Source organism: Rhinoraja longicauda, chromosome 21, assembly GCF_053455715.1.
Source record: "Rhinoraja longicauda isolate Sanriku21f chromosome 21, sRhiLon1.1, whole genome shotgun sequence".
NCBI classification, from domain to species: domain Eukaryota; kingdom Metazoa; phylum Chordata; class Chondrichthyes; order Rajiformes; family Arhynchobatidae; genus Rhinoraja; species Rhinoraja longicauda.
Window position 1 is genome coordinate 2,432,983 of NC_135973.1, and position 20,732 is coordinate 2,453,714.

General features: G+C 47.8%; 1 protein-coding gene across 6 annotated transcripts in view; it reads right to left on the bottom strand.

Moving 5' to 3' along the window:
- Positions 1-20,732, bottom strand: part of rbfox1 (RNA binding fox-1 homolog 1) — a 743,628-nt gene that overhangs the window by 627,514 nt on the left and 95,382 nt on the right. For all 6 annotated transcript variants that reach the window (XM_078417598.1, XM_078417591.1, XM_078417588.1 and 3 more), the window contains exon 2: positions 19,990-20,034. In XM_078417598.1, coding sequence (XP_078273724.1) covers positions 19,990-20,034 — 45 coding nt within the window. The remainder of the gene's footprint in view (positions 1-19,989; positions 20,035-20,732) is intronic.

Below are 20,732 nucleotides of genomic sequence, written 5' to 3' on the forward strand. Positions count from 1 at the left end.
GTCGGAGGCAGGAAGACTAGTGGGAGAACTGGGAAGGGGGAGGGGATAGAGAGGGAAAGCAGGGACTATCTGAAGTTAGAGAAGTCAATGTTCAAACCGCTGGGGTGTAAACTACCCAAGCGAAATATGAGGTGCTGTTCCTCCAATTTGCGCTGGGCCTCACTCTGACAATGGTGGAGGCCCAGGACAGAAAGGTCCATGTAGGAATGGGAGGGGGAGTTGAAGCGCTGAGCCACCAGGAGATCAGGTTGGTTGAGACATGATTGGGAATGGGAGGGGGAGTCTCAACCAACCTGATCTCCCGGTGGCTCAGCACTTCAACTTCCCCTCCCACTCCCAATCTGACCTTTCTGTCTTGGGCCTCCTCCATTGTCAGAGTGAGGCCCAGCGCAAATTAGAGGAACAGCACCTCATATTTCGCTTGGGCAGTTTACACCCCAGCGGTATCAACATTGACTTCTCTAACTTCAGGTAGCCCCTCCTTTCCCTCTCTATCCCCTCCCCCTTCCCAGTTCTCCCACTAGTCTTCCTGCCGCTGACTACATTCTATCTTTGTCCCGCCCTCTCCCCTGACATCAGTCTGAAGAAGGGTCTCGACCCGAAACATCACCCATTCCTTCTCTCCCGAGATGCTGCCTGACCTGCTGAGTTACTCCAGCATTTTGTGTCTACCTCAGGTTTGTAGGTAAATTGGCTTGATAAATTGTAAATTATCCCTAGTGCGTGTAGGGATAGTGTTAGTGTCCGGGGATCGCTGGTCGGCACGGACTCGGTGGGCTGAAGGGCCTGTTTCCGTGCGGAATCTCTAAACTAAACTAAACTAAACCTGCTGCCTTCATTATTTCTAGGGCTTCACAGTGGGAAAAAAAGACCATTATAATTGCAGTCCATTTGTGTCGGGCGTAAATAGCTTAATTCACCACATGTTCCAATTATACATTTTCACGAAGGCAACTGCAATTTATTTGATACTGACTGCACAACCAGAATAAATTAAATGGAGCACAGGCCATCTGCTGGTGATGTTACCCGATTACTGTTGTAACACGGACTAAACATTAGCACCGTGAAGATGCCTGGGTAACGTACTGACAGAAGAAGTAGTCAATTAACAAGGTGCACTGATTAGTGTGGGTGTCTGGGTTATGGGGAGAAGGCAGGAAAGTGGGGTTGAGAGTGGTGGGTGTATGGAACGAGCTGCCAGAGGAGGTAGTTGAGCCTGGGATTATCCCAACGTTGAAGAAACAGTTAGACGGGTACATGGATAGGACAGGTTTGGAGGGATATGGACCAAATGCAGGCAGGTGGGACTAGTATAGATGGGACATGTTGGCCGGTGTGGGCAAGTTGGGCCCAAGGGCCTGTTTATATACTGTTTCACTCTATGAGATCGAGAGATAGATCAGCCGTGATTGAATGGCGGAGTAGACTTGATGGGCCGAATGGCCTCATTCTACTGCTGGAACGTATGACCATTGTGGTGACAATTTCTCCATCTATTCATTTGTTAAAGACCATAAAACATACCATCAGCGGAGGACACTCGCCAATTGGGTTTCTTTATTGAAGTTTTCAGTTTCGTAACAAAACAGAAATTCGACAAGCAGAGTATAAGGGGTTACAATTTGCATATCGTGATAATAGTGTGAGTTTAGAGATACAGCGCGGAAACAGGCCCTTCGGCCCACCGAGTCCGCACCGACTAGCGATGCCCGCACATTAACACTATCCTACACACACTAGGGACATTTTTTACCAAAGCCAATTAACCTGCAAACCTGCACATCTTTGGAGTGCGGGAGGAAACCAAAGATCTCGGAGAAAACCCATGCAGGTCACGGGGAGAACGTGCAAACTCCGTACAGACGGCGCCCGTAGTCAGGATCGAACCAGGGTCTCTTGCTCTGCATTCGCTGTAAGGCAGCAACACTACCGCTGCGCCACCGTGCCGCCATCAGGATACTCTGGGCATTATTCAGACCCAAATCGTCACCTATCCACGTTCTCCAGAGATGCTGCCTGACCCACTGAGTTACTCCAGCACTCTGTGAAACGTCACCTATCCACATTCTCCAGAGATGCTGCCTGACCCACTGAGTTACTCCAGCACTCTGTGAAACGTCACCTATCCACGTTCTCCACAGATGCTGCCTGACCCGCTGAGTTACTCCAGCACTCTGTGAAATGTCACCTATCCATGTTCTCCACAGATGCTGCCTGACCCGCTGAGTTACTCCAGCACTCTGTGAAACGTCACCTATCCATGTTCTCCACAGATGCTGCCTGACCCGCTGAGTTACTCCAGCACTGTGTGTCTATCTTTGGTGTAAACCAGCACCGGCAGTTCTTTGTTCCACAACTCAATGCATTGCTGCACTGACATTACTTGGCACCAGCTTCACTGCGGGTTTGCAAACAGCTGTGTCAACTACACCAGGCAGAAATCCAACAAGATACCAAACAGACCGAGCAGAAAGCCGAGTACAAGTGGGATTGTGTGTTGACTTCATTGAGGCAGCCCATGTGTGGCTAGTTGGCAGTAATGCTCACAGAGTCAGCTTAAGGACTTGTGAATCAGGCACACCTGGAATTCAATCTACAAAAGTGGTCTCTCAACACTGAAGTAACGCCCCTGATCCACACACACAGATCAGACTTTAGATTTTAGAGATACGGCGTGGAATCAGGCCCTTCGGCCCACCATGTCCAAGCCGACCAGCGATCCCCGCACGTTAACACACAGGGTCAATTTTACAATTTTTACAGAAGCAAGTCGAATCGATAGTAAGGAAGGCCCATTGAAATCAGGAGGACTGGAATACAAACACAGAGATGTAATGCTGAGGCTGGACAAGGCGCTGGTCTCCAAAGATGCTGTCTGAACTGCTCAGAAGGGGAATTACAGTCTTAGCCAGTTCCTCCACTTCCTTCCTCTGAGAGCCCAGAGTCGAGGAATCGAGGACCAGAGGACATGGGTTCAAGGTGAAGGGGAAAAGATTGGATAGGAATCCAAAGGGTGGTGGATGTATGGAACGAGCTGCCAGAGGAGGTAGTTGAGGCTGGGACTATCCCAACATTTAAGAAACAGTTAGACAGGTACATAGATAGGAAAGGTTTAGACAATAGACAATAGACAATAGGTGCAGGAATAGGCCATTCGGCCCTTCGAGCCAGCACCGCCATTCAATGTGATCATGGCTGATCATTCTCAATCAGTACCCCGTTCCTGCCTTCCCCCCATACCCCCTGACTCCGCTATCCTTAAGAGCTCTATCTAGCTCTCTCTTGAATGCATTCAGAGAATTGGCCTCTACTGCCTTCTGAGGCAGAGAATTCCACAGATTCACAGCTCTCTGACTGAAAAAGTTTTTCCTCATCTCCATTCTAAATGGCCGACCCCTTATTCTTAAACTGTGTTTGGAGGGATATGGACCAAGCGCAGGCAGGTGGGACTAATGTAACTGGGACATGTTGGCCGGTGTGGGCAAGTTGGGCTGAAGGGCCTGTTTTCACACTGTATCACTCTATGACTCTAGGAGCAGGGAGGTTCTGCTGCAGTTGTACAGGGCCTTGGTGAGAACGCACCTGGAGTATTGTGTACAGTTTTGGTTTCCTAATTTGAGGAAAGACATTCTTGCCATAGAGGGAGTACAGAGAAGGTTCACCAGATTGATCCCTGGGATGGCAGGACTTTCATATGAAGAAAGACTGGATAGACTAGGCTTGTACTCGCTGGAATTTAGAAGACTGAGGGGGGATCTTATAGAAACATATAAAATTCTTAAGGGGTTGGAGAGGCTAGATGCGGGAAGATTGTTCCCGATGTTGGGGAAGTCTAGAACCAGGGGTCACAGCTTAAGGATAAGGGGGAAGTCTTTTAGGACCGAGATGAGAAAACATTTCTTCACACAGAGAGTGGTGAGTCTGTGGAATTCTCTGCCACAGAAGGTAGTTGAGGCCAGTTCATTGGCTATATTTAAGAGGGAGTTAGATGTGGCCCTTGTGGCTAAAGGGATCAGGGGGTATGGAGAGAAGGCAGGTACAGGTTACTGAGCTGGATGATCAGCCATGATCATATTGAATGGCGGTGCTGGCTCGAAGGGCCGAATGGCCTACTCCTGCACCTATTTTCTATGTTTCTATGTTTCTATGACTCTATGTTGCCCCAGCTTTTTGTGTTTATCCGCTCAAAACCTGCAGTTCCTTCCTACGGGGGATTTGGAGGTTTCCGGCTGATAACGGCGTTGAGATCCGTAATCACCAGAGTTCGTCTCATTACAAAATCCGGCCCCGTACTTTGGTGTCATTTTATGTGACTACTTTTATTTTATGATCTAATGACACCATAAAAATGTCCAAATAAGATAAGTTGCATCATTAATCGCGCTGAGTTACAGCTCATTTTGTAACCAGCGAAGACGTTAATTACTGCAGGGCAGTGATTTACATCGGAGGAGAGTCTGTGCTCAACACAGCTTTAGGCAAGAGCATCAAAAACAGCCACAACTAGGTGAAAGCTAGAAACCGGGCCCTTCAACCCCACCCCCCTGCCTTAGACATTAGACAATAGGTGCAGGAGGAGGCCATTCGGCCCTTCGAGCCAGCACCGCCATTCAATGTGATCATGGCTGATCATTCTCAATCAGTACCCCGTTCCTGCCTTCTCCCCATACCCCCTGACTCCGCTATCCTTAAGAGCTCTATCCAGCTCTCTCTTGAATGCATTCAGAGAATTGGCCTCCACTGCCTTCTGAGGTAGAGAATTCCACAGATTCACAACTCTCTGACTGAAAAAGTTTTTCCTCATCTCAGTTCTAAATGGCCTACCCCTTATTCTTAAACTGTGGTGGCCCCTGGTTCTGGACTCCCCCAACATTGGGAACATGTTTCCTGCCTCTAACGTGTCCAACCCCTTAATAATCTTATACGTTTCGATAAGATCTCCTCTCATCCTTCTAAATTCCAGTGTATACTAGCCTAGTTGCTCCAGCCTTCTCTCCATAACCCGTGACACCTGTACCAATCAAGGATCATAAGGTCAGAAACGATAGGAATAGAATTGGGCCATTCGGCCCGTCAACTCTACTCCGCCATTCAATCACAGCTGATCTGTCTTCCTCCTAAACAGTGCGTGAGGATGCAGCCCCTGTTCCAGTATCTGAAGGGGCTGCTCCTCAAGATTTGGCTCCATTTTAGCCCCACGCTCCTAATTTCTGGGCACCCGGTTCAGGAGGAGGGGAGGGGAGGGGAGGGGAGGGGAGGGGAGGGGAGGGGAGGGGAGGGGAGGGGAGGGGAGGGGAGGGGAGGGGAGGGGAGGGGAGGGGAGGGGAGGGGAGGGGAGGGGAGGGGAGGGGAGGGGAGGGGAGGGGAGGGGAGGGGAGGGGAGGGGAGGGGAGGGGAGGGGAGGGGAGGGGAGGGGAGGGAGGGAGGGAGGGAGGGAGGGAGGGAGGGAGGGAGGGAGGGAGGGAGGGAGGGAGGGAGGGAGGGAGGGAGGGAGGGAGGGAGGGAGGGAGGGAGGGAGGGAGGGAGGGAGGGAGTCTGTTGTCCCGTGACAGTAAGCGTCCTTGAGTAAGCATGTTTCACTTAGCACAGTATGGATTCACTTGAGTGGTATGAACATTGACTTCTCTAACTTCAAGTAACCCTTGCTCTCCCCTCTCTCTCCATCCCTCCCCCATATTAGATCTCTGACCAGTCTGACTGACCCCCCCTGATTACACTCCCTGTGCCTCGTTGTCACCTTCCCCTTGCTAACAACGTTCTATTCTACATCTCCTATCAACTTCATCCCCTTTGATCTCTCTATGTCTCCTTACACTTCCTTATCTCGGTGTCTCCCTCTCCCTGACTCTCAGTCTGAGGAAGGGTCTCGACCCGAAACGTCACCCGTTCCTTCTCTCCAGAAATGCTGCCTGACCCGCTGAGTTACTCCAGTATTTTGTGTCTGTCTTCAAAGAAAAGGCTGAACCTGTACAATCAAGCCGTCTAGTTTATCATTAGAAGGTGACCATTAGTCATGCAAGGCCGATTGTTATAAGCTCATATGGTCATAAGGAATATGAGTAGAATGAGGCCATTCTGCCCATCAAGTCTACTCCACCATTCAATCATGGCTGATCTATCTCTCCCTCCTAACCCCATTCTCCTGCCTTCTCCCCGTAACTCTGACACCCGTACTGATCAAACATGTATCTATCTCGGCCTTAAATATATCCACTGACTTGGCCTCCACAGCCCTCTGTGGCAAAGAATTCCACAGATTCACCACCCTCTGAAATTTCTCCTCATCTCCTTCATAAAGGAACGTCCTTTAAATCTGAGGCTGTGCCCTCTGGTCCTAGACTCTCCCACCAGTGGAAACATCCTCTCCATATCCACTCTATCCAGGCTGCTCACTATTCTGTACATTTCAATGAGGTCCCCCCTCATTCTTCTAAACTCCAGCGAGTGCAGGCCCAGTGCTGTCAAACGCTCATCGTAGGTTAACCCACTCATTCCTGGGATCGTTCTTGTAAACCTCCTCTGGACCCTCTCCAGAGCCAGCACATCCTTCTTCGGATATGGGGCCCAAAATTGCTCACCATAATGTCATCTGCAGAATGGAATGTCAACGGTACCCTTTTAAAGATCCCACCTCCTTCCCATCAGTCCACCTTGTCCATGCCAAATTTAGGCTAATCTAATTTGCCTGCATTTGGCCCAAAATCCTCTTTTTGAAAACTTGTGCATTTATGGCAACTCTGCTGTGTACTTTGTTTACAAAACAACGAATTTCACTGCACCGAGTTACAAGTAACAATAACATACCCTTATCATCGTCAAAGATAGTCACAAAGTGCTGGAGTAACTCAGCGGGTCAGGCAGCATCTGTGGAGATCATGGATAGGTGATGTTTCACAGAGTGCTGGAGTAACTCAGCGGGTCAGGCAGTGTCTGTGGAGAGAAGGAAGGGGTGACGTTTCGGGTCGAGACCGTTCCTCATCGTCAGCCAACACATTGCTTTTGAACTACGAATGCCAGACGATAATGCTATCTGAGGCAAGACTCAAAGATTTATCAGTCACAGCTGTAAATTGGATATGAATAAACATTCACTCATACACTGAAAAAAAAAATGAACGGGATGGCAAATAAAAAGTTGTGCACTTTAAACAAATATATATTGTATCCACGTGTCATGAGGAACTACAAGCAGTCTGGAGAAGGGTCACGTCCCGAAACATCACCCATTCCTTCTCTCCAGAGATGCTGCCTGTCCCGCTGAGTTACTCCAGTGTTTTTATGTCTATCTTTAGCACAACAACTCAGTCTGGTTTACAAAATAAAATCACAAAGAATCTAGAGTAGCTCAGTGGATCAGGCAGCATCTCAGGAGAATAGATTTTAGTTTAGTTTAGTCAGATAAGATATGTTTCTTATAGAAACATATAAAATTATAAAAGGACTGGACAAGCTGGATGCAGGAAAAATAATCCCAATGTTGGGCGAGTCCAGAACCAGGGGCCACACAGTCTAAGAATAAAGGGGAGGCCATTTAAAACTGAGGTGAGAAAAGGCTTTTTAACCCAGAGAGTTGTGAATTTGTGGAATTCTCTACCACAGAGGGAAGTGGAGGCCAATTCACTGGATGGATTTAAAAGAGAGTTAGATAGAGCTCTGGCGGATAGCAGAATCAAGGGATATGGGGAGAAGGCAGGCACGAGGTACTGATTGTGGATGATCAGCCACGATCACAATGAATGGCGGTGCTGGCTCGAAGGGCCAAATGGCCTCCTCCTGCACCTATTTTCTGTGTTTCAGTGAAAGGTACAGTGTGTAAATAGGCCCTTCGGCCCACCAAGTCCGCGTCGACCAGCAATTCCTGTGCACTACCTCTATCCTACACACGAGGTGGGAAATAAATAATTTTGTTTTATCGAGGTCAATTAACCTACAAACCTGCACGTCTTTGGAGTGTGGGGGAAACCGGAGAACCCGGAGAAAACCCACGCAGGTCACGGGGAGAACGTACAAACTCCGCACAGACAGCGCCCGTGGTCGGGATTGAACCCGGGTCTCTGGCGCTGTGTGCCACCCTGGCACTAAGCGACAATAATAATGCTAAACCAAAGTAGGTAGTTCAAAGAACTATGTAAAACCAGTAAATCATTTCCACCACAATACCTTTAGATGGTGCTGTAGGATAAAGTTATCCTGGGGATGGACACTTGAATTGAATAATAATAGCAAGCGTGTGTATGTAAGCTGTAAATGTGGTTTACGCACTATGGGAACTACACTCGTCCCCCTGCAGGACCTATACATCAGGAGGTGCAGATCCAGAGCTAGCAACATTATGGGGTACCCCTACCACCCCAGCAACGGACTGTTCCAGCTGCTACGGTCAGGCAAACGCCTCTGCTGTCACGCTGTGAAAACAGAGAGGATGAGACGGAGTTTCTTCCCACAGGCCATCAGGACTGTTAACTCTCATATCACCAGGGACTCATTTAATTTACTGTATTCATTTATTTTTTGTGTTAAAAAAAAAAAATTCTATTCTGTTTTGTAGTTTTAGCACAATCCGCAGGCATTGCCATTTTCATTTCACTGCACATCTTGTATATGTATGTGACATATAAAGTTGACTTGACTTGACTTGGTTTGAAAGCACTGCATGGCTGAATCTGACTTTAACAGACTTATATTACCGAACTGCACTTTCCAGAGAGTGATGCATAACTATTTCTGAAACTAATTGTATCTTTCTGAAACTGCAGTTGTACAGGGCCCTAGTGAGACCGCACCTGGAGTACTGCGTGCAGTTTTGGTCTCCAAATTTGAGGAAGGATATTCTTGCTATTGATGGCGTGCAGTGTAGGTTTACAAGGTTAATTCATGGAATGGCGGGACTGTCATATGTTGAAAGACTGGAGCGACTAGGCTTGTATACACTGGAATTTAGAAGGATGAGAGGGGATCTTATCAAAACATATAAGATTATTAAGGGGTTGGACACGTTAGAGGCAGGAAACATGTTCCCAATGTTGGGGGAGTCCAGAACTAGGGGCCACAGTTTAAGAATAAGTGGTAGGCTATTTAGAACGGAGATGAGGAAAAACATTTTCAGTCAGAGTTGTAAATCTATGGAATCAGAAGGCAGTGGAGGCCAATTCTCTGAATGCATTCAAGAGAGAGCTAGATAGAGCTCTTAAGGATAGCAGAGTCAGGGGGTATGGGGAGAAGGCAGGAACGGGGTACTGATTGAGAATGATCAGCCATGATCACATTGAATGGCGGTGCTGGCTCAAAGGGCCGAATGGCCTCCTCCTGCACCTATTGTCTATTGTAATTGTACAACTGAGGATATGGTTTGTTATTGATTGGAGAAGACTTTCAAACATGGTTGACGAAAGATCTAAGTCAGTTGAAAAGAGAAAATTATTAGTGATACATACACTGATGAGCCAGAACATTATGCCCACCTGCCTAACATGCTGTTGGTCCTCCGTGTGCAGCCCCATACGCAGCAGGGTGCGATGCACTGTGTATTGTGACACGTTCCTCCCGTGACCACCATTAACATTTTCTGTGACTTGTGCCACAGTCGACCTACAAACCTGCACGTCTTTGGAGTGTGGGGGAAACCGGAGAACCCGGAGAAAACCCACGCAGGTCACGGGGAGAACGTACAAACTCCGCACAGACAGCGCCTGTAGTCGGGATCGAACTCGGTTCTCTGGCGCTGTGAGGCAGCAACTCTACCGCTGCGCCACCGTGTCGGCCTTAGGTGGACATTGTGTCTCCGACGCAGACTGGTTTACAAAGATAAAGACACAGAGTGCTGGAGTAACTCAGCGGGTCAGGCAGCATCTCTGGAGAACATGGATAGGTGACGTTTCACAGAGTGCTGGAGTAACTCAGCGGGTCAGGCAGCATCTCTGGAGAACATGGATAGGTGACGTTTCACAGAGTGCTGGAGTAACTCAGCGGGTCAGGCAGCATCTCTGGAGAACATGGATAGGTGACGTTTCACAGAGTGCTGGAGTAACTCAGCGGGTCAGGCAGCATCCCTGGAGAACATGGATGTTCATCAGTTTCAGTTCAGTTTATTGTCCCGTGTACCGAGGTAGAGTGAAAAGCTTTTTTGTTGCGTGCTAACCAGTCAGCGGAAAGACAATACGTGATCACAATCGATCTGTTTACAGTGTACAGATACATGATAAGGGAATAATGTTTGGTGCAAGGCAAAGTCTGATCAAGCATCAGCAGCTCAGTCTGGTTGGTATATTCACTATTATTGGAAACCATAGATCCTCTAGATGGAGCCAGATGCAAGGTTATATCAGAATTAGGAAGATTAATGCTTGGGATTGCTGCTCTTTAAAGTTTAGTTTATAGATACAGCGTGGAAACAGGCCCTTCGGCCCACCGGGTCCGCGCCGCCCAGCGATCCCCGCACACTAACACTATCCTACACACACTAGGAACAATTTTTACATTTACCAAGCCAATTAACTTACAAACCTGTACGTCTTTGGAGTGTGGGAGGAAACCGAAGATCTCGGAGAAAACCCACGCAGGTCACGGGGAGAACGTACAATCTCCGTACAGACAGCGCCCGTAGTCGGGATGGAACCCGGGTCTCTGGCGCTGTGAGGCAGCAGCTCTACCCGCTGCACCACCGTGCCGCCCGAGTGGGGCCTGTAACGCTTGGGAGGGCTGCAGAATGTTGATAAACAGGTCGCTATCTCCACTCCGCTAAATAAACGCTCGTCTGCAAACAGAGACGCTGTTATTATTGTGTTAGTTGGGGGGACCATTTGGTCACGGTGGCGCAGCGGGTAGAGCTGCTGCCTCACAGCGCCAGAGACCCAGGTTCCATCGTGACTACGGGTTCTGTCTGTACGGAGTTTGTACGTTTTCCCCGTGACCTGCGTGGGTTTTCTCCGAGATCTTCCGTTTCCTCCCACACTCCAAAGACGTGCAGGCTTGCAGGTTAATTGGCTTGGTGTAAGTGTAAACATTGACTCTAGTGGGTGTAGGATAGTGTTAGTGTGCGGGGATAGCTGGTCGGCGCGGACCCGGTGGGGCGAAGGGCCTGTTTCCGCACTGTATCTCTAAACTAAACCTTTTGTGCATATAGAGCAGGGCACGATCTCAGAATCCTCACTGCCCGCTGTTCCTGCACATTTGGATGCAAGGGAAGATTTATCAGGGGGCAGTGCGAGTATTTATTTCGAGAGGACTAGAATACAAAACCAGGGGTGTAATGCTGAGGCTGTATAAGGGGATGGTCATGGGCGCATTTGGAATATTGAGAGCAATTGTGGGCCCCATATCTGAGGCAGGATGTGCTGGCTCTGGAGAGGGTCCAGAGGAGGTTTACAAGAACGATCCCAGGAATGAGTGGGTGAACCTATCAAGAGCGTTTGTCGGCACTGGGCCTGTACTCGCTGGAGTTTAGAAGGACCTCATTGAAACGTACCGAACAGTGAAAGGCCTGGATAGAGTGGATGTGGAGAGGATGTTTCCACTAGTGGGAGAGTCTAGGACCAGAGGGCACAGCCTCAGAATTAAAGGACGTTCCTTTAGGAAGGAGATGAGGAGGAATTTCTTTAGTCAGAGGGTGGTGAATCTGTGGAATTCTTTGCCACAGAAGGCAATGGAGGCCAAGTCAATGGATATTTTTAAGTCAGAGATAGATTCTTGATTAGTGCGGGTGTCAGGGGTCATGGGGAGAAGGCAGGAGAATGGGGTTGAGAGGGAGAGGTAGATCAGCCGCGATTGAATGGCGGAGTAGACTTGATGGGCTGAATGGCCTCATTTTTCTCCTATCACATGATCCTATGATCTCAATAGACAATAGACAATAGACAATAGGTGCAGGAGGAGGCCATTCGGCCCTTCGAGCCAGCACCGCCATTCAATGTGATCATGGCTGATCATTCTCAATCAGTACCCCGTTCCTGCCTTCTCCCCATACCCCCTGACTCCGCTATCCTTAAGAGCTCTATCTAGCTCTCTCTCGAATGCATTCAGAGAATTGGCCTCCACTGCCTTCTGAGGCAGAGTATTCCACAGATTCACAACCCTCTGATTGAAAACGTTTTTCCTCATCTCCGTTCTAAATGGCCGACCCCTTATTCTTAAACTGTGGCCCCTTGTTCTGGACTCCCCCAACATTGGGAACATGTTTCCTATCTCTAACGTGTCCAACCCCTTAATAATCTTATACGTTTTGATAAGATCTCCTCTCATCCTTCTAAATTCCAGTGTATACAAGCCTAGTCGCTCCAGTCTTTCAACATCTGACAGTCTCGCCATTCCGGGAATTAACCTAGTAAACCTACGCTGCACGCCCTCAATAGCATGAATATCCTTCCTCAAATTTGGAGACCAAAACTGAACACAGTAGTCCAGGTGCGGTCTCACAAGGGACTTTATTCCTTGGATCGCAGTAGGTCGAAGGGTGATGTTACAGATGACTTTTACATGATTTTAAAATTGGATCATTTATTTAATGCTTTGGCACCTCGCTGTTCCTTCCGCGGTGCATTTCTTCGCACTCTGACAGAGTTTACTGATTCACATCGGAAACATGCATTTCAACATCGCATGACACCACTCATCCCCACTTGCTATTCTTACAGCTCGCACAGATTGAGGTGTTACAGACTGCTGCAGAGTCTCCAAACCTCGTCTGCTTGAGGCTGAACAACCAGCAGAACTACGCCGGCGGTGGAATCCGCGGGATCTGTGCAGGCACAAGGAACTGCAGATGCCGGAATCTCCAGCAAAGCACAAAGTGCTGCAGTAACTCGGCGGGTCGGGCAGCATCTGTGGACGGAACGGTGGGACGATGTTTCGGGTCGGGACCCTTCTTCAGACAGAGGTCATAAGATCATAAGGTCATAAGCGATAGGAGCAGAATTAGGCCATTTGGCCCATCAGGTCTACTCCGCCATTCTATCATGGCTGATCCATCTCTCCCTCCTAACCCCATTCTCCTGCCTTCTCCCCATATCCCCTGACACCTTTATGAATCAAGAATCTATCATTGAATCTCATTGAAACGTATCAAATAGTGAAAGGCCTGGATAGAGTGGATGTGGAGAGGATGTTTCCACCAGTGGGAGAGTCTAGGACTAGAGGGCACAGCCTCACCCCATTCTCCTGCCTTCTCCCCATAACCCCTGACACCCGTACTGATCAAGAATCTATCTATCTATCTCTGCCTTAAATATATCCACTGACTTGGCCTCCACTGCCTTCTGTGGTAAAGAATTCCACAGATTCACCACCCTCTGACTAAAGAAATTCCTCCTCATCTCCTTCCCAAAAGAACGTCCTTTAATTCTAAGGCTGTGACCTCTAGTCCTAGACTCTCCCACCAGTGGAAACATCCTCTCCACATCCACTCTATCCAGGCCTTTCACTATTCTGTACGTTTCAATGAGGTCTCCCCTCATCCTTCTAAACTCCAGCGAGTACAGGCCCAGTGCTGACAAACGCTCATCATAGGTTAACCCACTCATTCCTGGGATCGTTCTTGTAAACCCATCTCCAGAGCCAGCACATCCTTCCTTCAGATATGGGGCCCACAATTGCTCACAATGCTCCAAATGGGGCCTTACCAGCGCCTTGAACAGCCTCAGCATTACATCCCTGTTTTTGTATACAATCCCATTTTCTTGTCTGCCGCTGTTAAACTTTCAGCCTTTTTTATTAATAATCCAATATCCATCTATTGCCTCCTCATAAATATTCAAAGCCTCTGGCTTTCTCTATTTCCTGGTGCGGCTGACAATAATAATAAAGCTAAATTTAAAGCTATTAGTCAAGGTCCCTAGTTTATGGTGCACAGGGGGGTCGCTGGTCAGCACGGACTCGGTGGGCCGAAAGGCCTGTGTCCATGCTGTATCGCTAAAGACTACCGTCCAACTTTAGTGGGCGTCACAGTGGCGCAGCGGTAGAGTTGCTGCCTCACAGCGCCGGAGACCCGGGTTTCGATCCCGACTGCGGGTGCTGTCTGTACGGAGTTTGTATGTTCTCCCCGTGACCTGTTATGGCTTTTCTCTGGGTCCTCTGGTTTCCTCCCGCACTCCAAAGACGTCCAGGTTTGCAGGTTAATTGGCTTTGGCAAAATTGTAAATTGCCCCCTAGTGCGTGTAGGATAGTGTTAGTGTGCGGGGTGATCGCTAGATGGCACCGATTTGGTGGACCGGAGAGCCTTTCAGGCCCAGAGCCCACAAAGAAGGATGAGAGGGGATCGCTCGAAGGGCCAAATGGCCTCCTCCTGCACCTATTTTCTATGTTTCTATGTTTCTAAACGCTCGTCATAGGTTAACCCATTCATTCCTGGGATCGTTCTTGTAAACCTCCTCTGGACCCTCTCCAGAGCCAGCACATCCTGCCTCAGATATGGTGCCCACAATTGCTCACAATATTCCAAATGCGGCCTGCCCAGCGCCTTGTTATAGACCCTCAGAAGCTCTCCGTGAGTCCAGTCCAAAATAATCATATCCTTAAGATATGACACAAAATACTGGTGTAACTCAGCTGGACAGGCAGCCTCTCTGGAGAGAAGGAATGGGTGACGTTTCGGGTCGAGACCCTTCTTCAGACCCAGCACTTTGTGTCTGTCTTCGGTGTAAACCAGCAGGTCCTCCCTACACTAATCATATTCTTTAACTTGAATCATGCACTGTGTGATAGTCGCTATATTTACCCGACTATAAATGAGGTTGGACGAGTCTAGTGACGAATGGTTTCCAGAGGCGTGGAGACAGCGGGCAGCAATATGCATAACTTATCCTGCTGGGTAACCCAGGCCCACCCATATACAGCATGTCAGAGCAGCAAGCCTGACAACACAACCACTGAGAACCAATATTGTTGGGTGTTTGAATTATTCAAAGAGCCCGCTGTTCGGACGTTCGTGCTACGTGGCATGTGGCTTTATGGATCACACAGGACACTGCTGACAATTACGGAGAGATGTGACAGCAGCGTTTTGCACAATGCGATGATTCCAAGCTTTCACCCTCACCTGCGGAAACCCCCCACTTAACGTCACTAACTTTTCAGCCTCGTAGCAAAGACACAAGGAGCCAGATCCTGGCAGCGCCATGCTGTGCCTAACGCAGTAGCACGCTGCGTTCCTCTGTCTCTGAGAGAACGCTGCCCTGAAATTCAATTAACAAACATCTTTTTTTCTCGTACAAGATTCAATTATGGACAACAGGCAGTAGGTGCAGGAGGAGGCGATTCGGCCCTTCGAGCCAGCACCGCCATTCAATGTGATCATGGCTGATCATTCTCAATCAGTACCCCGTTCCTGCCTTCTCCCCATACCCCCTGACTCTGCTATCCTTAAGAGCTCTATCTAGCTCTCTCTTGAATGCATTCAGAGAATTGGCCTCCACTGCCTTCTGAGGCAAAGAATTCCACAGATTCACAACTCTCTGACTGAAAAAGTTTTTCCTCATCTCCGTTCTAGATGGCCTACCCCTTATTCTTAGATTGAGAGTCATGCATCAATCCAGTCACTTTCCCATCAGTTCGTAAGTGATCGGAGCAGAATTAAGCCGTTCGGCCCATCTGGTCTACTCTGCCATTCAATCATGGCCGATCTATCCCTCCCCCTAACCGGGGGTTGCCACCTTCCTCACTCCCAAATAAGGGACAAAGGGTGACGTCACCGCCCCGCGCCCCACGTGACCTCACCCAGTTAGCGGCCACGTACTCCCGCTCCACCAATGGCGGCCGCCCGGGCCGGGAGGCGGGTTGCTACGCAACCTCTGTCAGTCGAACACACTCGGCTACGCAACCCGGAGAGTTGTGAATTTGTGGAATTCTCTGCCACAGAGGGCAGTGGAGGCCAATTCACTGGATGAATTTAACAGAGTTAGATAGAGCTCTAGGGGCTAGTGGAATCAAGGGATATGGGGAGAAGGCAGGCACAGGTTACTGTTTGTGAATGATCAGCCATGATCACAATGAATGGCGGTGCTGGCTCGAAGGGCCGAATGGCCTCCTCCTGCACCTATTTTCTATGTTTTTATGTTTTCTATCAGCCATGATTGAATGGCGGAGTAGACTTGATGGGCCGAATGGCCTAATTCTACCCCTATCACTTATGACCTTATGATTCTTGATTATGATTAATACAGGTGTCACAGGTTATGGGGAGAAGTGTGGGAGGAAACCGGAGCACCCGGAGAAAGCCCACGCAGTCACAGGGAGAACGTACAAATTCCGTACAGACAGCGGCCGTAGTCAGGATGGAACCCGGGTCTCTGGCGCTGTGAGGCAGTAACTCTACCGCCGCGCCACCGTGCTGCCCCTAACTTTGATCATCAAACCATAAATAAGTAAGATCGTAGGGCAAACACCTACAACTAATGTACCTTCAAGTGAAAATGTGCATTTAACACATCAATTAAAAAATATATAAAACTATATACAATTTTGCACAGAACCAAAACTGTTAAGAAACACAGTATACAAACCAAGCCCTTTGGGGTTTCATTGAGTTTTAATCAGCAGCAGGGATACAGACAAAGGGATTCGTACATCCTGCTCATTTCTACAGTGAATAATAACTTTGATTATAACTTGCAGTTTAAAGGTAATTTTCTGCACAGCTTGAAACACTCGGAGAAATCCCTTTTCCGAGCTGGCTGTGCTGCTCTCTGAGTCTGACAGTCGTAACGCCTGAGTCTCAACCTTCAATGTTACGGGAAAGCTCAAAAATGAACGGGGAACCGAGAATAACCAGAGCGATACAAGGCAGAAGGAGATACCCAGCCTGGAAACAGGCCCTGCACAGAGTCACAGAGTGACAGTGTGGAAACAGGCCCTTCATAGAGTCACAGAGTGACACAGTGTGGAAACAGGCCCTTCATAGAGTCACAGAATAACAGTGTGGAAACAGGCCCTTCATAGAGTCACAGAGTGATACAGTGTGGAAACAGGCCCTTCATAGAGTCACAGAGTGATACAGTGTGGAAACAGGCCCTTCAGTCCAACTTGCCCACACCGGCCAACAATGTCCCATCTACACTAGTCCCACCTGCCCACATTTGGTCCATATCCCTCCAAACCTGTCCTATTCATGTACATTTAACTGCTTCTTAAATGTTGGGATAATCTCTGCCTCAACTACCTCCTCTGGCAGCTTGTTCCATACACCCACCACCCTCTAAATACAGTGAACAGTCTGGCCAACTCCTCTCTCTTCATACTTCATCGTGTTCAACTTGTAAAGCAGGGGCACATTACTGCCTGATATTCTGCTAACGTCCGTGAATCAATACGTTAAAGCTACATGTGACACAACCCGCAATCAAATCCTGGAGCACAGTTGTGATGGATTGATGCCTGAATTTCTCTCCTTCTGGGATTGGCGACTCTATTTAATTCATTATAAAGTAATCAGCCATCTGGGTTTCTGGTCTGAAATGCAGGTTAGGTTCACAGGGTCGTGCTCATTCTGGTCAGTTCAAGATGGGAGCAGTCAAGACATGTTGTATTGTCAGATGTCACAAAAAGAACATGTAGAAACATAGACAATAGGTGCAGGAGGAGGCCATTCGGCCCTTTGAGCCAGCAATGCCATCCAATATGATCATGGCTGATCATCCAGAATCAGTACCCCGTTCCTGCTTTCTCCCCATATCCCTTGATTCCGTTAGCCCTAAGAGCTCTAACTAACTCTCGCTTGAAAACATCCAGTGAATTGGCCTCCACAGTTTTATGTGGCAGAGAATTCCACGGATTCACAACTCTCTGGATGAAAAAGTTATTCCTTACCTCAGTCACAAATGGCCTCCCCTTATTCTTAAAACATGTGGCCCCTGGTTCTGGACTCCACCAACATGGGGAACATTTTTGCTGCATCTATCCTGTCCAATTTTATCTGTTTTGTATAAGATCCCCTCTCATCCTTCTAAATTCCAGTGAATATAAGCCCAGTCAACCCATTCTTTCATCATACGTTGGTCCCGTCATCCCAGGGATTAACCTGGTGAATTCATCCATGATTCACTGCTGTGTGACTCGAGCATGAAACAGGCTCTTCGGCCCACAATGTCTGATGATGATGATACTTTAGTGTCACTTGTACATTGCATGTGTGTGTGTGTGTGTGTGTGTGTGTGTGTGTGTGTGTGTGTGTGTGTGTGTGTGTGTGTGTGTGTGTGTGTGTGTGTGTGTGTGTGTGTGTGTGTGTGTGTAGAGGTCTTCCAGTTCATATATAGATTTATATCAACTGGTAAACCTCTACCTACACACACACACACACACACACACACACACACACACACACACACACACACACACACACACACACACACACACACACACACACACACACACACACACACACACACACACACATACACACACACACACATTGGGATACACAACTTATATATATATATATACACACACTCAACAAACAGCAAACAAAGATGAACATTTCCCAATTTCGGTCCAAGTATCGTCAACACAACTCACGTTGAGAAGCAGTATTGAGATACAACACCACCCTTTAGCGTATATGCCACAGGGGATGGAGCTGTGGCCCAGCCGTGAGATACTCCGTGACTCTGTAACTCCAGCACCCAACGTTGGCCAACGCTTGGACTTGGTTTTGCCGTCTCTTTCTGCACAGATCCCCTGCACAGTTCTGAAGAGAGGAATGTGATCGCACACTTTATGTGAGACAACGCTCACACCTGGAGTTGCAAGGCTGTTGGACAATAAATCTGTAGTTTCCAAACTCAATGGGGTGGAAGTTGATGAGGTGCACCTACAGTAGGGTTGCCAACTTTCTCGCTCCTAAATACAGGACAAAGGGTGACGCCACCGCCACACGCCCCACGCGACCTCACCCAGCCAGCGGCCACGTGCTCCCGCTCCACCAATGGCGGCCTCCCGGACCGGGAGGCGGGTTGCTACGCAACCTCCTTAAGGCAGCGCCCGGGCCTCCGGGCCTACACTGTCTGGGCCTACAGCGTCCGAGCCTACAGCCTCCGGGACTACAGCGTCCAGGCCTACAGCGTCCGGGCCTACAGCGTCCGGGCCTACAGCGTCCCCCCCCAGGCTTAATATGGGACAAGGGTGGTCCCGTAAGAGCCAAACCTACTTAGCCCAAAATACGGGATGTCCCGGCTAATACGGGACAGTTTGCAACCCCAACCTAAAGCCCTCCTTTGATGAAGACTGGGCAGAAAAAAAACAATTCCCTTCCCTTGAATGAACCCAAGGTTGACTTTCTGTAGTTTTTGGGTCATTTTTACGGGCAGCTAACCCACCCGTCTCCACACTTCCCAAATCTTTATGTACATCATTCCAAACACAATAACCAACCATCTAAACCTATTTCATGGTTACGAAAAACCGTGGAATTTACGGAAAGGTGCAAAGCCACAAATGGAAGTGTCGACATTGGCCGACAATAGACCAGCACAAAACCAGAAGCGTATATCTCCACTACAGTGCGCTGTGCTACGGTTAAGATTATCATCAAAACAAGCAGGAGACAGACAATGTCGAAGGATGCAGGAACATTTGCAGGGTGATTAGCAGGAAACATTAACTTTATTAACACCAATACCTACTTCAAAATCGCTGTGTTAATGGAATGACTTCATTGCATTGGCTGCCTGTTAAATAATGTACAATGTCTAAGCCACAGGCAAGACTCAATATCCAGCAACTTTCATTAACTCAACCTCCAGATATATTTATGGGCCTTTTTTTTGTTGCTTTGAACAGATGCAATAGACGATAAAAAATAATAAATTTACAGTGATTAACTTTACAAAGTCAAAAATCAGTCTACGCACATACTGAACTGGCAAACGAGATGCCATCAGTTCCACCAGTTCGACCGGTTTCACTTCCCGGAGTTAGATAGGAATGTTATGGTCAGGCTTGAAATCGCAGCAGGCAGAAGAGACAGGTAAAAAGCCAAGAACAAAGCTAAAATATTCCACTCACTGTGGTGTTGTTGTCCGTACAGCTAACGCACTCTGCCTTCGGGTCCTGAAATCAATAACAATATGGATTAGCAAACTTTAAAAAACTTATGGTGATTGTTATTCTAAACCAATTGCAACGCCCAAGTTGGTTCAATCAACCAAATGCCCTAAAGAATAATCAATTGTCTGCAGAAGGTGTCACAAACTGCTGGAGTAACTCAGCATCTCTGGAGAGAAGGAATGGGTGATCTTTCGGGTCGAGACCCTTGTTCAGTCTGACCCGAAACGTCACCCATTCCCTCCCTCCTAGATTCTTTTTTTTTTTTTTTTTTTTTTTTTGAAAAGCATATGTACAAATAGAAATAAGAAAAAACACATTTGTTACAAAGTTCTTACATAGCTTCAATTTTTAAATTTTTGAAGAGAGAAAGTAAAAATAAAAATAAAAAACTATAAACTTGGGGAGAGAGAATAAGAGGGTTAATAAAAAAAAAAAAGGATCTAACAATAAAAATTAAAGGGAGTAGATCCGGGAGACAATAACCACAGTTGTACATCCAACCCCTAACTCAAGTTTCAACTTTTAATTTAAATTTTTTTATTTTAGTCCTGTGCCAAACCCAGTTACTTTTCTAAAAATTCAATAAATGGAGACCATATTTTTAAAAATAACTCAGGTTTGTCGATTAAGGCAAACCTTATTTTTTCCAAATGCAGGGTCTCTGTCATTTCCGTAGTCCACATTTTAATTGTGGGGGTTAT